The 20,649-nt window shown below is 38.7% G+C and overlaps 1 protein-coding gene across 1 annotated transcript in view; it reads left to right on the forward strand.

Moving 5' to 3' along the window:
• The window catches only part of LOC109426972 (uncharacterized), a 31,460-nt gene extending 13,548 nt beyond the window's left edge, over positions 1-17,912 (forward strand). The window contains exons 3-4 of the mRNA XM_062857316.1: positions 4,805-4,937; positions 17,736-17,912. Coding sequence (XP_062713300.1) covers positions 4,805-4,937; positions 17,736-17,912 — 310 coding nt within the window. The remainder of the gene's footprint in view (positions 1-4,804; positions 4,938-17,735) is intronic.
• The last annotated feature ends 2,737 nt before the right edge of the window (positions 17,913-20,649 follow it).

Raw genomic sequence — 20,649 nt, forward strand, 5'->3', positions numbered from 1 at the left:
GTTTCCAGGTTTTCTTCCGAAATTACTTCGAGATTTTTTTTTTGGAAATTCTTCAGGGTTTCCACTCAGGAAGTCTTTTAGGATAACTACCATGGGTTGTTTCAGAAATTTCTCTAGAATTTCTATCAGACTTTCGTCTAGTCTAGACGATACTCCAGAAAATTTTCTTATTATCATCATGGGTTTCATTGGTTTCCCCAGGAATTCTCCCATAGATTGTTTCCCAAATCCGTACGAGATTTTTTTTGCACGAATTTCTTCAGAAGTGCGCTCAGCGTTCTCTGAGGGTGTTAGAAATTGACTATTAAATTAAAATGATAATACATTCAGGAAATTAATAGTATAGAATTCATTCAGAAATTCCTCCATCGAGTTCCATAGAAAATCTAACGTGGACTTCCAAAAAAAATCCTCCAAGGTTTCCTCCAGAGATTTCTTCAAGATTTCCTCCAGGTATTTCTCCGGCGTTTCCTCTAAGCATTTCTACTCAGACTCTTTAAAGAATTTATTCATAAATATTTCCTAAGCACTTTTACCGAAGTTCTTATAGAAATGATACATGAGATTTTTAGGGGATCTTTACAAACGCTTATTCAGACGTTTCTCAAGGTATATCTATGTACAAAAACTCTTTATGTCCATGAGTTTTATTAAAAGATTTATTTAGATATTTTCTAGGAATTCCACCAAGGGCGTTCCGAAGAATATCGCCAGGTACTTCAGGTGTTTCTGGGAATTTTTCGAGAATTTTACTAGGATTTCTTCCGATATTCCTTTGAAGCTATATTTGAGAATACCTCCTGAAATGTCCTCAGGAATTCTACTGGAGATTTCATCAGAAACTCTTATAGTGAGTCTTTCAGAAATTCCTGCTCGAATACCTTTTAAATCTCTTCGAACCTGCAAAAGAAAAGCGCTAAGAGCCCATTTCTCAATAGAATTGAACCAAATTTTGAACACAGACTCGCACAACACTTTAGTTTTGGAAATATACGAGATCATCATTTTCTTGGACTTCGGGACGCAGTAAAGACAGTAGGTCACTGGATCAAGTCGAGTATACAAAAAGTAAAAAGTACGATTTGTACTCTCATAACTTTTTTCTTAACGATATTTCAATAGGAGTTTGTATATTCCATTGTATCATAATAGTTAAAGTTGCTTTTGAGTTTTTGGGATATTCAACACCTCTGATGGCATTTCTTCGATTAGGTCGTCCAAAATTTTCGCAGGTCGTTGATATAATAAACATTATGCAGGTTTTTAAGTATTGGAGCAAATGAGAGCGATGAAAACAATTGAAACAATCTATGATTAAAGAATAATTCGAGTGATCATGTTTTGTAAGGACGGATTCGGATAATCCATCGAGATATTCACACCCTGTACAAGGGCAGCGAATATTCTAAAGATGTCTCCGATGACCATTGGTGACAATAAGCGAATAATATCTCGTGTTCAAATGTAGACTTGGAGTGTTCAGAATTGTTGAAAATTCCAAGTACTTAAAAGAAACCTATATTCAAATTCGCTGTGGCAACTTCGTCTATCATGAGGCAGCGGAATATGCAAACTTCTATTGAAATACTTCGTTTAGAATAAAGTTTGGTGGGTGCAAATCATGCTTCGTCTTTTTTTATCTGACTTGACCAGTGACCCACCGGCCCTACTCATTTCAGAAGTCCATGAAAATGTTTTATTCGTATATTCCCAAAACTAGAGTGTTGTGAGAGTCAGTGTTCAAAATTTGGTTTAATTCTGTTGAGAAAGGGCTGTTAATGATTTTTTGAATTTTTTATTTTGCTTCTGGGTTCAAACGAGTTAAAAAATCCTTCAGGAAATTCCTTGGGACATTCATCGAAGGATTCCTTTAAGTATTCTTTAAGAAATTCCTTTAGAGATTGTTTTCATAAATTGCTCCGTCAGAAATGTTTCCTGTGATAGTGAATAATTAGCTATAGTTAAAATTCACGAATAAATAAAAATGAAAAAAAAAATCTTCAGAGATTTCTGTAGGAATTATTTCAGATTTTCATTGAGGTTTTTCAGAACCTGTTCAGAAATATTGCTTCAAAAAACAATCCCTGAAAAAGTTTCTAAAGGAATTTCTGTATGACTGTTTGAAGGAGTCCTTTAAAATAATTCTGGAAATTCATAGAAGAAATTCTTGGCAAACCAAGGTACTTGTGGAATTCTTGAAATAATACCTCAGGATTTTTTAAAAGAACATTTGATTTTTTTGAAAAAAAAACCTGAAGAATTATTTAAAAACCCACTGAAGAAATGCCAGATAAAAAATAACTTTTAGAAAGAGACTTTGATAGAATACCTGAGAGAGCTGCAGAACCGTCTGTAGGAATTCATATAAACATTTCTTGATACATTCCTGGGAAAATGCCAAAGTAGAGATTCTGGCGAAATTTCTCCAGGAATTCATGAGAGAATCTATAGAAAAAAAAAAACTGAAATAATCCCGAAGAATGGTCTGAATAAAATCCATTGCAATCCCTGTCGGAATTTCTGGAAAAACTTCTGGAGAAACCCCTGAAGCATCTTCTAAAAAAATCCCTTGAGACTTTCTAAATAACTGCCCTGTGACTATCTCTATGTCTAAAGAGTATTACCTAACTAAACGAACCTCTCCAGAAATTCTAACAATAAATTCTGAAACAGTTCATTCACAAAATCTGAATTTCTCATAGAAAATTCTTGAGAAATTTGTGGAAAAAAAATCTTTGAATCTCTGTAGAAATAAATCGTCTGGAGTTGTTTTTTTTTAAGAAGCCTTTAGACGAATTTCTAGATAAGCACACGGGAAGAATCTCTCCCAAAGAAAAACTACTGGAGGGAAGTTTGATAATATTCTACGAGAATGTTCACTAATGTTTAAAAAACTGCTTGAATGAAAGGAATGCATACACGAACTTATATAGCAATCATGGAAGGAGTGTTCCCAAGATCTCCAGAAAGAATACCAGGGGAAAAATCCTGAAGGAATAACTGGAGCAGTTTTCAAATAACACATGGACAGGAATGTATTCATAAGGTATAACTGGAGAAATGTTTTGAAGAATTCTAAGTAAAATCTTTTTACGCAATCCTGTGAGATGAAAATTTCGAAAAAAGTTTGATAAGTCCTGAAAAAAATAGAAATGTCTGGCGGTGTCTGTGGAGGTAATCGTGGAAAAAAAAATTCAAAAAGAATTCTAGTAGAGAATCTGTAGAAGGATTTTTGTTGAATTCATACAATGAAGTTGTGCAAGAATATCCCTTCCACGATAGTAACAAAAATAATCGTGACAAAAAAAATATAAAGAAGAGTTCCCCAAAATAAAGCTTGATCAGACGCAATATAGGAGTTTTTCTCATTTATGCGTACCAGTAGGCAGGGATGAAAACACTCACTTGTTCTCAGATAGACTCATTCGATATTCTTTCAGTTCAGAAGCCTGCAATCAAAAAACAGTATATGGAGGAGTTTTACTTATGCGTTTGCGAACCTTACAGTATTCAGCGCACTTTTAGATAAAACTGCAAGATAGAAGTGCTCCATACACTGTTTTTGGTTTGCAGGCTTCTGAGCTGAGAAAAAAGCAAGTGACTGTATCATAGTACAAGTGAGTGCTTTCATCCCTGCTGCTAGGATCTCACTATGGTTTTGGTAAAATTCATACTGTGTTTCTCCCAAGGATTTCTCCAAGGATTCATCCAGGAAATGACTCTGTTTCTTATTTTTCTTCTCTTGGCGGACGACCTCACTGTTACTAAAAGTTTCTCTCAGCTTAGTGTTCTCTAAGCACTTTCACAGTTATTGGCTGAGAATTTTCTCTACCAATGACCATTTTCCATTTGTATATTGTCATGTGGCAGGCACGACGATATTCTATCTCCAAAGAAGTCAAGGACATTTTCTTTTCGAAAAGTTCCTGAACCACCAGGTAATTGAACCCGTCATCCTCAGCTTGGTCATGTTGAATGCCCAAGCCTTCACATTTTTGGCTATAGGGACGTGAAGGTTGTCAAATTTAACAAATCCTGACTGAACTGCTAAAATTTTATGTATAGATCATTTACACAGCTGTACTCCAGTTGTAACCATCGTAGCTAGAACTTTCCCACGATACCAATACTCATCGAATCAATCAAACAACATCCGAAAAAAAAATGCCACATGAGCATGTCACATCCCAGCCCTTTTCGCTTCCTGGTTCAGGAAGAGGGCATCACTTGTTGTGTGAGCCTGCACACGAAACGCTGAGGGTTTGGTAGGAGGGCCCATCGTCCCCAGGAAGCAAACATGTCAGCAAATAAAATAAAATATCAAAGACACGACGAGGAAAGTTTGGTTGAATAAAATGTGGAATATACGACGACGACGACGCCGCCAAGAGGATCGATTTTCGTTGCAAACATACCGACATGAGCTGGGTGAAAATAAAATTATACGATCTTTTGATGTATGTTTGCGGAGGGACTTTTGAGCTGGGCTGGATGGGTGTAGTGTCGTCAGTTGTCGCCAATCGTCGTCGTCATCTTCGAAGGAACCGGAAGCAGGAAATGGGGTGGATGGGGTCACTGCCTAGTCGAGGGAATTTGAAAAATGACAGCCACGAACGAAAGAGTCCAATCCATTTTGCTGAGTTGTGTAGTAGTGCACCACCGCCGTGCCGTTGACTGTCAGGTTCAAGTGTTCGGAAAATTGTCACCCTGATGAAAATTGATTGTACATGTGTGTGCGAATGTGTGTCACTAGGTTCTAGGATATGGTTGTCATCGTTCTACTTTTTTTCTGTTTCTTCTACAGCTATGACACCCGGGTGAAACACAATGAACCACCGTCACACTGGAGAGATGGTACCATCCTTGAAAATCGTGCCAAATTCAAACTTCAGGAACGGGACAAGAGCCGGGCAGAACTGGTCATCAATCCAGTTCTGGTAAGTAAATTTACGTTTTTATTAAGTGTTTGAAGATACTATTTCATGACATTTTGTCGGACTACACATCCTCACAGCCTTTCTGTCCAGGCCCATTTTAATGAGTTCTGCTGCGATATCATTCGATAACATCCCTCAGTTGGTTCAGTTCCGTTATAATGCTCTCGACTGTTAACCACTTTACGTTCTGTGATGTATGTTAAAATTAGTAACTTTTGAGATTACCGTAAATAAAAAAAACATGTTGGAAGGCTTATGTCTTTAGCATAATGATTAAAAAGGCACACATTTCCCAAATGGAGGAGAACGTGCCTCTGGAGCCGACCTACTGATACCTAATTGAGGAGGTCGGTGACTCTCCTATAGTACGTAAATTAGTTCAGATTTGCTCCAGTAGGTGATTCTTTCTAAATTACTGAATGAGTGAGAAGCTCTTGAGATGAAAAAAAAACTCCCAGTGTGGCCCCTTGCAAATAGGAGAAACATCTAATTATCTTTTATTTTATTTTATTTTTATTTTCGCTGAGAAATTTTGTGAAAAAAAGTTTTTTGGTAGAACTAGCAATTGCTTCCAACCTATTGGATATAAAAATAAGCTTATGTCAGGGTTTCTCAAACTATAAGTCGCGACCCACTGGTGAATCGTGGTCTGATTTTTGGTGGGTCGTAAAAGCTTGGGCGGCATCGTTATACATATTTTGATTAACTTATGTCAAATAATATTGTTTCATTTTTATCTATTTACTAATACACTCTTGGAAAATCGATGTAATCATTTCTAGAAATTACGTTTCTCCTCGAACTTTTGTATAAGAGGTCTTTGTTTGAAGCGTATGTATTGAATATTGACGCTACTGTCTGCGTTCTAAAATCGATTTTGAAACTATCAGCTACCAAATTTCAGCATGAAACCAACGAACATTTGGTATCTCAGCTGAAAAAGGGATTTCAATAAAATAAATGTAAAATAAGTGTATGAATGATCTGATTTTAAATGTTTAAGAGCACCTATCTGTCCATTTAACAGTATTATAATTGAAACGGTTAGAAGCAAATGGCTGTAAGTGCCAAATCCCATTTTCGAGTAAATGAGGCTCATAGTTGTGCACCACTTTTTCGTCCCGTACAAAATGTTTAAATATTCAAAATCAACCCATTTTCCGATTTTTTGTAATTTTTCTAATCAACGTAGAACAATCTTAAAAAAGTTCCGAAAAGCTTGAAGTCTGAAGAATTGTTTGATATGCTCCGCTCAATTTCGACATAATGGTCACTGACTCCCCTTTGCATTTGGGCCATTTGGTTCAAAAAACATTCATGATACTTACCCACTCGCCATAACTATGGAAAAGCGTTTTAATCCCGATTGGATTTCAAAATTTTTGGTCGAGAAAGCACGATACAAAGTTTTAAATTTCATTTCAAATTTATTCCAAAAGTCAGTCCAAATTTTCAAAGATGACGTATTTTATAAAAATACGTGCTGGTGGGTCGCCAAATTCCATAACAAGTAAAATTGGGTCGCAAGCTAGAAAAAATTGAGAACCCCTGATGCCAATGTTACTAATGTTGTTCCTCCATACACATTGAAAAAGTTCTTCTTTAATATGAGGAAAATGTCTGCAAATGAAAAAAAAATCCAGGGATTCCTTCAAAAAATTCTGTCAAAGATTTATGTATTCGAAATTTTCTCCATCGATTTCTTCAGTTTCTTACACGGACCAATGCAGATATTTCACTGGCTGTTTCCCCGAAATACCTATTTTAACCCTCGAACGATCGCGCTGTTGTATTTTGTACAACACGTTGAAAAAATCTCGCTTTTTGTACTCAGCATTAGCGTGGTGCTGACGCAGGTAGTCAACCGCGCGAGTTACGGAAGGTTAAAAGATGATTTAAGACTTTTATGGATTACTCCATAAATTTCTTCGGAAATTCTTTCGTCATTCTTTCAGAAACTCAATGACACATATTGCCCATTTAACTGGCATTTTACCAGATTTGCTTGTATGTGTCAAACATACTGGAAAAACTTGGTATTAAAAGGCACAAAATGTTGCTAATTGACAAATTGAGAGATGAAATTTGTGAAAGAAAAATGCGATCTGGTGGGAATCGAACTCATGACTGCGTATTTTCTAGACCGGCGCTTTAACCAACTAAGCCACGGGAGCGGACCTGGTGTGATGGTTAGAACACTTGACTATCACGCCGAGGACCTGGGATCGAATCCCACTCCCGACAAACTCACAAAATGTGGATTCTTCCTTCGGAAGGGAAGTAAAGCGTGGGTCCCGAGATGAACTAGCCTAGGGCTAAAAATCTCGTTAATACAGTTAAAAAAAAAACAGAAACTAAGCCACAGAACAAGTAATGATTCTGCGGAATAGAAAGCCAAACGGGAGTGTGTTGTAGATTGGCATCTAAACCGAAAGAGTTATTAGATTGGGAATAGGAGTGTTCACATTTTGAAGAAATTCTGCCAGGAAAGCCTTCGGAGTTTTCTCTCTGAATTCCTTGAAAAACTCTTACAATGATTCCTCTAGAATATTTATATTTTTCGGCGGAATTTCTTCCAAAGATTTCTAAAGATTCCCCCATAAATTAACGTACGTACTCCTTAATAAAACCGTCCTTAGATTTCTCACAGAATTATTCCATGCATTCCTTTCGAACAACTTTCATGTAATACTTTAGTATTTTTTTCTTGAATTTCCTTCAGAATATCCTCCGAAGAATCCACCAAAAATGTCTCCAAAAGTTTCTTAGGACAAGCTTCCATGAGTTTCCTCAGTAATTTCTCCGTAGATTCTTTTGAAAATCCGTGCAAGAATTCTTTTAGGAAATCATCCATGAATTTCTTGTGAAATCCTTCCTTAAAATTTCTTCAGAAAACCAAACTTTCAGAATTTCGTTTCAATTTTCTCCAAGGATTTTTTTTTTAAATGGTCCACATACTCCTCCAGAAGTTTTTCCAAAGTTGATTCGAGAGATTCCTTCAGAAATTTTCCGGGATATTTCTTTAGAAATTCTATATGAGGTTCCTTCATAAACTTGTCCAAGAATGCCTTTGAGATATCTTCTATTTCTAATATCCACCTAGGTTTCTTTCAGAAACTCCAGCAGCGGTTTCTTAGAAACTTTCCCAGGGATTCTCCTGGAAATTTCTACAGGGTCTCCTTCAGATGCCCGTTCAGAAGTTTCTAAAGAAATTCCTCCTGGAATACTTCAAGAGAGATTTTAAAATGTTCAAAAATTCTTTCATAAATTCTAACAGCGTTTTTTTTCTAAACATCATCCAGAAATTTCATCGGAAATTCATGCAGGTATTTCTTTAGGAAGTTATCAGAGATTTTTTTCAGCAATTGACTTAGGGGTTCCACCAAGAATTCCACTGAAAAATCACACAGGAACGAGTCCAGAATTTTCTTCAGGTATTCTTCCAGAGAATCTTAGAGATTCTTCCACAATAACGTTCAGTGATTTATGCTGGAATTCCGCCAGACTGATGAACTAATATTGTTCATAAAAAAAAGTTATACTGACGGTTAATATTGCAACGCCGTCCAATGGTTATTTATAGGGTAGGTGTACAGCAAAGTTTGCAGGGACGTTTCAGGGGGTCTTACGGAGTTTCGGTGGGTTACCAGGTGATCTCAATGGGGTTTTTGGGCGTCTGAGAGGGGTTTCAAAAGCTTTGCAGAGAGTTTCAGAGGATTTTCGAAGGGTTTTGGAGGCGTTACAGAACGTTTTCGGGAATTTCGAAAGATCTCAGGTGCGTTACATAGGATCCAAGTGGGTCTTGAGGGTTTCTAAGGCATTTAAGGTTGCCTCAGAGCATTTTCGGTTGGTTTCAGAGGCATTGCGGAGGTTTTTTAGGGGGTTTCAGATGGTCTCAGGCGCGTTAAATAGGGCCTTTGATGGATTTTGAAGGCATTTCAGGAAGTTTCAAAGCATTTTTTATGGGATTCAGAGGCGTTACGAAGGTGTTTTCTTGGGTTTCGGAGAGTATCAGGTACGCTACATGCGGTCCGAGGGGAGCTTAGGGGGAACTTTCAGGAGATTTTCGGCAGGTTCCGGAGGCGTTACGCAGGCGTTTTCGGTGGTTTCTGAGGGTTCCGTCTGCGTTACATGGGTCCATGGGGGTTTAGGGAGATTTCGGAGGCTATTCAGGAAGTTTCAGAGGATTTTCAGATACCCCTGAAATGCTTTTTGATTTAAGGATGTTCTTGAAACCCCCTGATAGGAGCCTGATCAGATATGCCTCGAAACGCCCCTGAAACCTCCGTAATTCCATTGACCCTCCGTAACTCGCGCGGTTGGCCACCACCGCCAACACCACGCTAATGCTGAGTGCACAAAGCGAGATTTTTTCAACGAGTTGTACTAAAATTTCAATGCCTCTGAAACCCCTTTGGACGCCTTTAATATGCTCCAGAAACCCTCTGAAATACACCTGAAAACCCCTTGGAATGCCCCTGAAATGTTATCGAACGCCCTTAAAACCTCTAGGAACGCCCTTAAAATGATCCTGAAACCCTCTGAAATGACTCTGGAATGCCTTGAAACGCCTCCCAAAACCCTTTGCAATACTCTTTAAATAATCCTGAGGCTTCCTGAATTGCCCTTAAAGACCCATGAATCGTCCCTGAAATCCTCTTAGTACTATTGAAATACTCCTGAATGCCTCGTAATTCCATTTAAACGCCAACAAAACTGGGGATCTCCAGTTAGCCTAGTGGTTAAGGCTATGGATAGCCAATCCGGAGACGGCGGGTTCGATTACCATTCCAGTTGGTGAAATTTTCTCGACTCCCTAGGCATAGTGTATCATTGAGCTTGCCTCACAATATACAAATTCACGCAATGGCAGGCAAAGAAAGCCCTTCAATTAATAACTGTGGAAGTGCTCAAAAAACACTAAGTTGAAGCGAAGTAGGCCAAGTCCTAGTGGGGACGTAGAGCCATAAAGAAGGAGAAGAAAAAGCCAACAAAACCTGACAGAACTTGTCAATTTCTTGATTTTGCTTTGGCTGACCAAGGCATGTGGGAAATTACACTGCTGAAAATGCAAATTGAGATTTGAATTATGAAAAGAAATCCACATACTCCGGTCTCACGTCTCACCGGAGTACGTGGATTTCTTTCCACAATTCAAATCTCAATTTGTTCATCGAGCACATGTTTCTGTTGTGCACATGGATGTCAAAGCATTTTCGGCTGACAGAACTTTCTTAAAAGGCTCCTGAAATCCCCTGAAACAACCCCCTGAAACACTCATGAAATCCCTTGGAACCCCCTGTTTTGGGCTTTCTGGGATCTTTCTGGAAACCCCATTAGCCCCATCTCAAATGCTCGTGAGTAAGACTAGTTCTTAGCCCACATTTAATTTATGCACAAATTTCCCTCTTTTTGTGTTTTTTTTTTTACACATGCACATTTTTAATTTATGTATCCCCAGCTTTGTGCATTAAAAGAGGTTCCAGTCTACCTCAATTTTTTTTTAGTGATCCTTACAGAAACTTTGCTAGGCGTTTCACCAGGTATTCTCAAAGAAATTTCTACACAAATAATTTATCGGATTGCTCAAATAATACTCTTGGAAAATCCATCAAGAATGTTACTCGAGGATTTTTCCACGATTTTTTTCTAATAATTCCTCAATAAACTTACCAAAGGATTCCACGAAGGGCTTGCCGAGGAGTTTCTCCAGGTATTTCTCCAGAAAATTCTTCAGAAATTTCTATTGGGATTCCTTCCAGAATTTCCCTACGATTTTTTTAGATATACCTGTAGACATCAATTCAACAGTGCTTCCTAAGACTCTAACAAGGATTCTACTGGAGATTTCTTCAAGGAATTCCTTCAGGGCTTCCTTCAAAAATATTTCTAGAGACTTCTGAAGAGTTTCAGAGTTTTCTTCAAGAATTTCAAGAAGAAATTTATTCAAAAGTTCCTCCATTAAGTTTTCAGATGGTTCCTATAAAATTTCTTTATAGTTTCTTGCAGGATTTTTAGATGTTCCTCTGTTCCAGGGATTTTTTTTTCAGAAGTTCTTCCAGAAATAGCAAAAATAATTACTGGAAGATTTTTTTTAAGAATCTCTGAAGCAATATCTAAAGAAAGTCCTGAGGATTATTTGAGAAACTTCTCAAAAAACTCTTGTTGATACCTTAGGAAATTCTTGGAAGAAGTTTTCCAAAATTTTCTGTAGGGTTTCCTGGAAAACATTCCTGATGCAATTAATACGTTATTACTGAGGTTTTCCTGAATAAATTCATGGAAGAATACCTGAAGGAACTCTTGAAGAATCTTCTCAAGATATCTCTTTAAAATCCATGAGAAACTTCTGGAGGAGCTCGGAAGATTCCTCCCAGAAAAAAACGCTTTAAACATTTATGGAAGTTATTCTACAAATATTCGCAGAGGAACTTTTGAAAAAAATATCCTTAAAAATGTATGCAGAAATTGCAGACAAAGGTACTGGGATAATTCTTGAAGAAGTTAGAGAAATCGTTTTGGATGGATTTCGCATAAAATATCTGAAAAAAAAACACCAGAACTTACTGAAGGAAACCTGCACACAGAAAAAAATATTTAAATAAAATTCAGCGAGAAATCATGCACATAAAGGGAATGCTAGAGTTAGTGCACTTTTACATGAGATATAATGTAAAATTATATTACCATCGTGTAAATTTCCGCCAACCATCGTGTAAACCATCATGGATTCCAACCGGTTGCGTGACAATTAGCGGAAATGTATACGATTCTAACGCATTTTTACATGATATTTCATGTAAATATGCACTAACTCTAGCATTCCTTTTATGTGCATGATTTCTCGCTAAATTTTACAGGAATATTTTTTTCTGTGCAGAAATATAAAAAAATCCAGGAGTTCTTCAGATACGCATTGACGAATTTCCTAAAAATTGCAAGAAATGGAAACTGGAGAAAATTCTTCAATAATTGTCTAGCGAATTTTTGGAAAAACTCCTGAAGCATCTTCGAAAAATTGCCTGAAAGGAGAGCTAAAAAGAAGTCTGAGTAAATCCTAGGTAATCCCTGAAGGAGTGCCTGTTGGAAAGGAAGAATATCCAGAAAAATCGTTTTCTATGTTTTTTTCTCTAAATAAAATCCAACGAAAAAAATCTCTGGAAGAATCACAAAATATATGTTAAAAAAACTGGATCTGCACATTTTAAATATCTCATTGGGAGTATTATTGGAGTAGTTCTTGATGAGTTTTCTGAGACATTTCTAGAGAATCTTTTGAAAGGATCCCTAGGAAAAAATCCTGTATGATTTTTTTTATAAAACCCGTGTTATAGTTTGAAGGTGAATTATTAGAGAAACTTTCTTGAGAAACTCATGAAGAAGACCCAATGAAAATTTCTGGAGGAAATCCTAAAAGAATCTCCGGGGCAATCCTTGTTGAAGCTTTTACAGAAAAGCATGGACAAGATTGCATTCAACCTGGAGGATTCTTAGGAGGGAATCATGCTGGAATCATTTTAGAAAATTTTGCAAGAATAATCTTGATATGCAAATTCCGAAAAAAAATATAAATTGCAAAATGATTCCTTAAGAAACGTTTGATGGTGTCCCTGGAGAAAATTTTAAAGAAGTCCATGTGATGGAATCCATATAGCATTGAAGAATCTGCTGGGTTCCAGGCTGCAGCAATATTGCCCGCGCAGTGTTCATCTCCTTCAAAATTCCTTTGAACTTCTCGTCAAAGTATTCCTGCCGTTGAGGTAAATAAAAATTTTGATAATCATCATGACCATGAAATGACGAGATTTCATCTTCTTGTATTAATTGCCAATTTGCTCCCTAATTCCATCTCCATCTCATACGGCTTTGTCTTTCGCTTGGGTCATCTAAAATTGATGAAGAAATAACGACCATTAATTTCAAATAAAAGATCAATCGTCTTTAGATAAAATCATGTTTAATAATCTCTAAAATTGTAAACAGAAAATCACCCCAAAAGACTGGTTTTCCTCTACCAATTTAGTGTACATCGACCTTCTCGTTACAGTACAATAGTCATCAGTTTTGATATTCAGTTCGATAAGTTCCGATTTAAACTAGACGCCAGGAAAGTGCGTGTTCTGTAAAATCATCTTTGCACAAAGCGTCTCGTCTTCTGATTATTACGGGAATGAATAAGAAAGAAACAATTTCCCGCTAAAATAATGCCTTTCTTTCTCAAACACAGTGAGCGGAAACCAAACAAAGCCAAATGCTTCCGCATCATTGTCTCCGAGTCTCACTACCACGGTAGGCCGGTAGGCTAATTCTATGGCCCAATTCTAATTTGAGGTCGACCTAGAGGGCATCCCCAGTTGGCAATTTCGATCGTTTTCTTTCAGTCAGTGCCCGTTCATCTGGAAGAATGGCAAAAATTGAAAACTCACACCACCACCATTTTTGTGCAGCCTCAGTCAACCGTTCAGTTTTTTTTTTGTTCCCAGTGGAGATGAGGGCTGATTACAGGGAAAGAGGGAGTTGTCATTGAAGTTCGAGTGGTTGGTTGAAAGTCTATTTCGATGGAATTGAAAATGAAAGTATGATCAGAATGAGTTTTCGTAATTAACCCTCTAATACCCAAATTTTTGATTTTAATCTAAACATCATTTTACGTCATCTAAAATCGATTTAAACATGTTTTGGAAGACGATTCTTTTTAATTCTCGATTTCGTGAATTTCAGTTTTTGATTTTTCTAATTTTTATTTTTGAACATCCTCACACTTTTATATTTTTCCTGGAAGCCAATTTGAGGAACGGATTTTTTGAGATGAAAACATTTTGAGATTTTATCATTATTGTTGAATTATTATTATTTTAAATTTTTTTCACAGAAAATTTTATTTTCCATGTAATTTGAAGGAAAATAATTTTAGAGTGTATTCGATTCCTTTAAACTATTAAACAAGGATAGAATGATTTGGGAAAAATTTAAAATATGTTAATTGTAGCGGTTCAATACAAAATAAACAATAACTTCTAAAAGGTGGCTAAAACATCAATTTTTTAATGATTTTTTTAAAAATTGTAAATACAATTTAAAATACACCAAAAACCGTTTTGAGATATTCAAACAGTCCCAAATATCAGCCAAAAATATAAAAAAAATCATTTTCCACGAAACAAAAATTACAAAAATGCTCAAACTATACCCCGTCTAAAGGCGGGATTGGGTATTAGAGGGTTTTTTTTTATTCCTGTTCGGGTTTGTCACTGCGACCAGTTTTTAGATCTATTGTGACATTACCCGTATCCTTAGTGTAGTGCATGTCGCATTACTCAATTGCCATTGAGGGGCAATAAAGTATCGATTTTGATACAGTTTTTATTTTGTTTTCTTAGAAAACAAAACAAGAGTACTGATATTGGCCATGCATCGGAAACCTAGCATCACCCTTGTTTTACCACTAAATTCTCCCCAGTAGGACCCGGGTTTTAAATTTAGAGGGTTAAATTCTCTTCAACGTTCTTGTTCTGATTCTCGTAGAAATTGCAACAATCTTTATAAGAGAAACTACGAAAACATCACGAAGTAACCTCAAAAAACTTCCCTGTGTTGTTCAGATTATGTTATGTAAGAAGACCAACAAATCGTCCGTAGGAAATTCAACACACTTCCAAGGGATTAGTAGCTAGGGAAGTGGAACCATCTCGGCAGAGCTTCTATTTTAAGCACTTTTCTGCACAATTTTTTGGACGCAGTGAGATACGTGTGTGTAGTATCTACACGTGTACGAAATCTCAAGCCAATTGGTTTGGAATTGACTGAGTTATATCGAAAAGTGTCCAAAATACCGACCACTGCCCAAGTGGTCCTCTTTATGCCTCTACGTTTACACTGAGACTTGGCCTGCCTAGCTTCAACTTGGGTCTGTTCCAATTGGCGAATTGAAATTAATTTTTACTTAAATTTGACAGTTCAACACGATTGTATGTCATTCCCCAGAAACCCATTCCCCAGAACGACATTCCCCAGAATGGGACATTCCCCAGAAAATTATTCCCCAGAATGGGACATTCCCCAGAAAAATATGTGAATCAGAAGTTCCATGGTAATTCTGGTGAATTGTTTGTTTTTAAAGCTCAAGGTGATTTAGCCGAACTCCAGCGGAAGACCAGAACACTTAAGCGTGGTGTCAATCACCCTTCCATCCAGGAAAATTAAAAATCGTTGAATGATATAACTTAATGATCAAATGGAAATGGTTTTCATATAATGATACCTTCTTAAGTGTATCTCAAAATTCATGTAATGAATATTGAGTTAAAAACAAAAATGCGGCAACCTTACTAAAAGAAGGTTGTATTTCTATAATAGAGGTAACTAATGACAGTCATTTTATCTTTCAACTTTGAATAACATCCAAAAAAAGAAAATCTCAATTTCAAAATATCCCAAAAGATTAGCCTGTTGACTGAAGAAGGCAAACTTCAGATGAAAAAAGTCAGCCATTCTATTGGACGCACCTCGGAATGACTGTTTCAGCAGTACGTTAATTTGTAGAGCTCCACATTTTTGCATGAAGTTGAATTATATACCAGTGTTATGAAAAATGAAAAAGAAAAGATGGTAACTCATTAGGACAAAGGACACTAGACTGCAAATATGTTGTTTGGACCTATCGGAGACAAAACAGCGAATATTTAAAAAAAAAAGCAAAACATATAGATGGAAAATTTAACTATATATTCGCCAAACTACTGCGCTATAGCTGCAGTTCAGAGCAGTTTAGATTTTTACTTGTTACAGTTTGTGCTCATGTAAATTGAAAGTGTGCCTTCGTTATCTATCCAACTTAGTTTGAAAGAACAGCATATTTTAAAAGAAGGAGGAGTCTTTCATAGAATAAGCCGTTTGTCTGCCAATATACTACACAACAGCAAAGGTGGTTAGAAGGAAATGATGAACGACATATGTATTCCATTGTACGATAACACGAATAGGTTTGTAAAAATAGTTCTACTTCAAATGATACTTTTGTGTAAATCAAGTTGTCAATGCCTTAGTGAAGGTTTTCGGATGCCAAGCACTGGATTTTATCCTTGTGACCAAATCCCCTTCGAATTTTTTTGGGTGGATGCAACCATACATGTAATTATTCCAATGGGCAGTCAAAAATTATTAATGGAAAATTTCATACTATTCATTTTACTTATACATGCCATATAAATCTGATACATTAAAATAACTTTGATTGCATTATTAAGACATTTACAAAAAAAAAGATGAATAGGGTTTACTCGACGCAATTTCGTGTTGATCTGTTTTAGTGTGATTTGAGTTAGCGTCAAAATGGTACTCACTAAAGGGCCGTATAGACTATCTGATTTTTCGGTCTGATTCGAGCGATTTGAGTGACCTTTGTTTACGATTTCCGTATCAGAGTTACTCAAATTTTGTCCCGAAACCAATTTGAAAATTAAAATAGAAACGATTCTGGGGAATGTCCTATTCTGGGGAATGGCTTTCTGGGGAATGGGTCATTCTGGGGAACGGCTTTCTGGGAAATGTCCCATTCTGGGAAATGGGATTCTGGGGAATGGCATTCTGGGGAACGGCATTCTGGGGAATGGGATTCTGGGAAATGACCTACAACCGTTCAACACTTAAACATGACAGATCTCCTAAGGAAATAATTATCGAACTGCCAAGTTTAAGTGAAAATTAATTTTAATTCTCCAATTGGAACAGACCCTTAGTGTTTTTGAGCATTTCCACAGTTATTAATTGAAGGGCTTTCTTTGCCTGTGATTGTATTAGTTTGTATATTGTGAGGCATGAACAATGATACTCTATGCCCGGAACGACCGGAACAAGAATCAAAGCCGCCGTCTCCGGATTGGCGATCCCTAGCTCTAGCCACTTGGCTAACTGGTGACCACAGATACCCTACCTATTAGTATTTCGAAAATCTATAGTAAGTTTGCTGGACTTAATTTCTGTAAGAAATTCAGCATACCTGCAATTGAAGGTTCAGTAGACTTCCTATAGAGAACAAAAGAAAACTTCCTGTATGGAGATCAGTAAATTGTGTCGGACGAAAGTCTTGATCTTTCTCAACAGTCATAAAAGCAGTTGTTTCAACAATTCTTTTTTATCTGTATTAACGAGATTTTTAGCCCTAGGCTAGTTCATCTCGGGACCCACGCTTTACTTCCCTTCCGAAGGAAGAACTCACTTTTTGCGAGTTTGTCGGGAGTGGGATTCAATCCCAGGTCCTCGGCGTGATAGTCAAGTGTTCTACCCATCACTCCAGGTCCGCTCCACCAGTTTCAACAATTAATCTTGCTAATTGAATTCTGAGCATTTCAAAATCACTCATTAACGGTCATCCATCTTGCAGCATCCTAAACCATCGTAGTCAACGCCATCGTAATCCATGCAATATCAATAGCATTTATAATGAATGGGGATGAAATAATCTCTTGAGCTTTACTTCTTCAACCCCGGCGTGCAAATCTCCTGAGAAAACGCAAAAGGTTTCCCCTCACGGAAAAAGAAAGCGGAAATCATTTTGCGTTCAGACCTAAATACCCGTTTCGAAACTAGTCCCTCATCGTATAGAGCTGTTGATTGAGTGGTTCCTTGTTCATTGCTGTTCAACCTCCTCGAAGAAGCACGGAAGGGTGGAACCGATCCGGCTAAAGTGTCTTGAAATCGTAAATTGAGTGCTGTTTTCTTTCCCGTAATACATAACTGCGCTGCAGAGCATTGAAAGCAAGTGTTTCTACGCTCCCGTTTTTTTCTTTTCTTTTCCAGAAAAAGGATGCCGGAGTGTTCCGCTGCCGGGTGGATTTTCTGCTCTCGCCTACGAAGAATAGCAACGTTAACCTAGAAATAGTGGGTAAGTACCGGATCGTTCCGTTTGACGACTGCAACGACGACGACGAGGACGACGCGTTGCTGTTGTTTAGGGATGCCCTTTGTTCGGGTTGAGTGCCATTACGGCGGGGGTGATATGCTCATGCAACCTAAAATGGGTAGTTCGAAGGAATGACCAATGAAGAGCATTTTAAGGGCTTATAATTGCAATAGAATTAATATTATAATTTATAATAAAAACTCAAACATAAGTTTCTGAAGAATTTTAGAAAAGTCTGCATTTTAATTTATTTAGCATTACATTACAATCATAACAAAACTTAATCCACAATTCGTTCTGCCACTGGTCCGTCACCATGCTCGCTGCCCTCCAGGGCTTCTTTTTGTAATCTTCATTAACTTAACCTAATGTACAGCTCTTTGTGCACTAGGGCACTGCATGAGCGATTCCAATGGCACTTACTCTTTGTACATCGCCTAAATGTGTTCTATTCTAATATTCTACTATCGAACTGGTTGCCTTTGCGTTGCTACTTCATTTCGTGTCACTTGTGAATGATGATACGAGGATGTCGATGTATGGATTGTTCCTTTTCAGAGTAGATTGGGGGTCTATTATGAGAGTCTTTAGGCCGATATCTGGTTGTTCTGGGTCCGTGGAGCATAGCTCTGAGACGGGTCAGGGATGCCGACTTCTCGGGGAGAGATCAGGTTCAGGATCGAGATTCGGGTTGAGATCTCCAGGATTCTGGAGACGAATTCTAGATGGGAGAGAATCCTCGATTGAGAGAATCTGGATTCGATTAGGATTCGAGAATCCTCAGGATGGGAGAGCTCTCAGGATTTGGGAGGAATTCAGGATTGATCCGGAGAATCCTCCAGGATTGGGAAGAAGCTCAGGATTCAGGGAGATGCTCTCCAGGATTCTGGGAGAGAATCTCTCAGGATTCTGGGAGAGAATCCTCCGGATTCTGGGAGAGAATCCTCCAGGATTCTGGGAGATTCCTCCAGGATTCTGGGAGAGAATCCTCAGGATTCTGGGAGAGAATCCTCCAGGATTCTGGAGAGAATCCTCCAGGATTCTGGGAGAGAATCCTCCAGGATTCTGGGAGAGAATCCTCCAGGATTCTGGGAGAGAATCCTCCAGGATTCTGGGAGAGAATCCTCCAGGATTCTGGGAGGAGAATCCTCCAGGATTCTGGGAGAGAATCCTCCAGGATTCTGGAGAGAATCCTCCAGGATTCTGGAGAGAATCCTCCAGGATTCTGGGAGAGAATCCTCCAGGATTCTGGGAGAGAATCCTCCAGGATTCTGGGAGAGAATCCTCCAGGATTCTGGGAGAGAATCCTCCTGGATTCTGGGAGAGAATCCTCCTGGATTCTGGGAGAGAATCCTCCTGGATCTCTGGAGAGAATCCTCCTGGATTCGGGAGAGAATCCTCCTGATTCTGGGAGAGAATCCTCCAGGATTCTGGAGAGAATCCTCCGATTCGGGAGAATCCTCCAGGATTCTGGGAGAGAATCCATCCAGGAGTCTGAGAGAATCCTCCAGGATTCTGGGAGAGAATCCTCCAGGATTCTGGGAGAGAATCCTCCAGGATTCTGGGAGAGAATCCTCCAGGATTCTGGGAGAGAATCCTCCAGGATTCTGGGAGAGAATCCTCCAGGATTCTGGGAGAGAATCCTCCAGGATTCTGGGAGAGAATCCTCCAGGATTCTGGAGAGAATCTCCAGGATTCTGGGAGAGAATCCTCCAGGATTCTGGGAGAGAATCCTCAGGATTCTGGGAGAGAATCCTCCAGGATTCTGGGAGAGAATCCTCCAGGATTCTGGGAGAGAATCCTCCAGGATTCTGGGAGAGAATCCTCCAGGATTCTGGGAGAGAATCCAGGGGAGAGACTCCTCCAGATTCTGGAGAGAGAATCCTCCAGGATTCTGGGAGAGAATCCTCCAGGATTCTGGAGAGAATCCTCCAGGATTCTGGGAGAGAATCCTCCAGGATTCTGGGAGAGAATCCTCCAGGATTCTGGGAGAGAATCCTCCAGGATTCTGGGAGAGAATCCTCCAGGATTCTGGAGAGAATCCTCCAGGATTCTGGGAGAGAATCCTCCAGGATTCTGGAGAGAATCCTCCAGGATTCTGGGGAGAGAATCCTCTCAGGATTCTGGAGAGAATCCTCCAGGATTCTGGGAGAGAATCCTCCAGGATTCTGGGAGAGAATCCTCCAGGATTCTGGGAGAGAATCCTCAGGATTCTGGGAGATCGATGGGAGATCCTCAGGATTCTGGGAGAGAATCCTCCAGGATTCTGGGAGAGAATCCTCCAGGATTCTGGGAGAGAATCCTCCAGGATTCTGGGAGAGAATCCTCCAGGATTCTGGGAGAGAATCCTCCAGGATTCTGGAGAGAATCCTCCAGGATTCTGGGAGAGAATCCTCCAGGATTCTGGAGAGAATCCTCCAGGATTCTGGGAGAGAATCCTCCAGGATTCTGGGAGAGAATCCTCCAGGATTCTGGGAGAGAATCTCCAGGATTCGGGAGAGAATCCTCCAGGATTCTGGAGAGAATCCTCCAGGATTCTGGGAGAGAATCCTCCAGGATTCTGGGAGAATCTCAGGATTCTGGGAGAGAATCCTCCAGGATTCTGGGAGAAATCCTCCAGGATTCTGGGAGAGAATCCTCCAGGATTCTGGGAGAGAATCCTCCAGGATTCTGGGAGAGAATCCTCCAGGATTCTGGGAGAGAATTCTCCAGGATTCTGGGAGAGATCCTCCAGGATTCTGGGAGAGAATCCTCCTGGATTCTGGGAGAGAATCGCTCCAGGATTCTGGGAGAGAATCCTCCAGGATTCTA

Source organism: Aedes albopictus, chromosome 3 (genome assembly GCF_035046485.1).
Source record: "Aedes albopictus strain Foshan chromosome 3, AalbF5, whole genome shotgun sequence".
Lineage (NCBI taxonomy): Eukaryota > Metazoa > Arthropoda > Insecta > Diptera > Culicidae > Aedes > Aedes albopictus.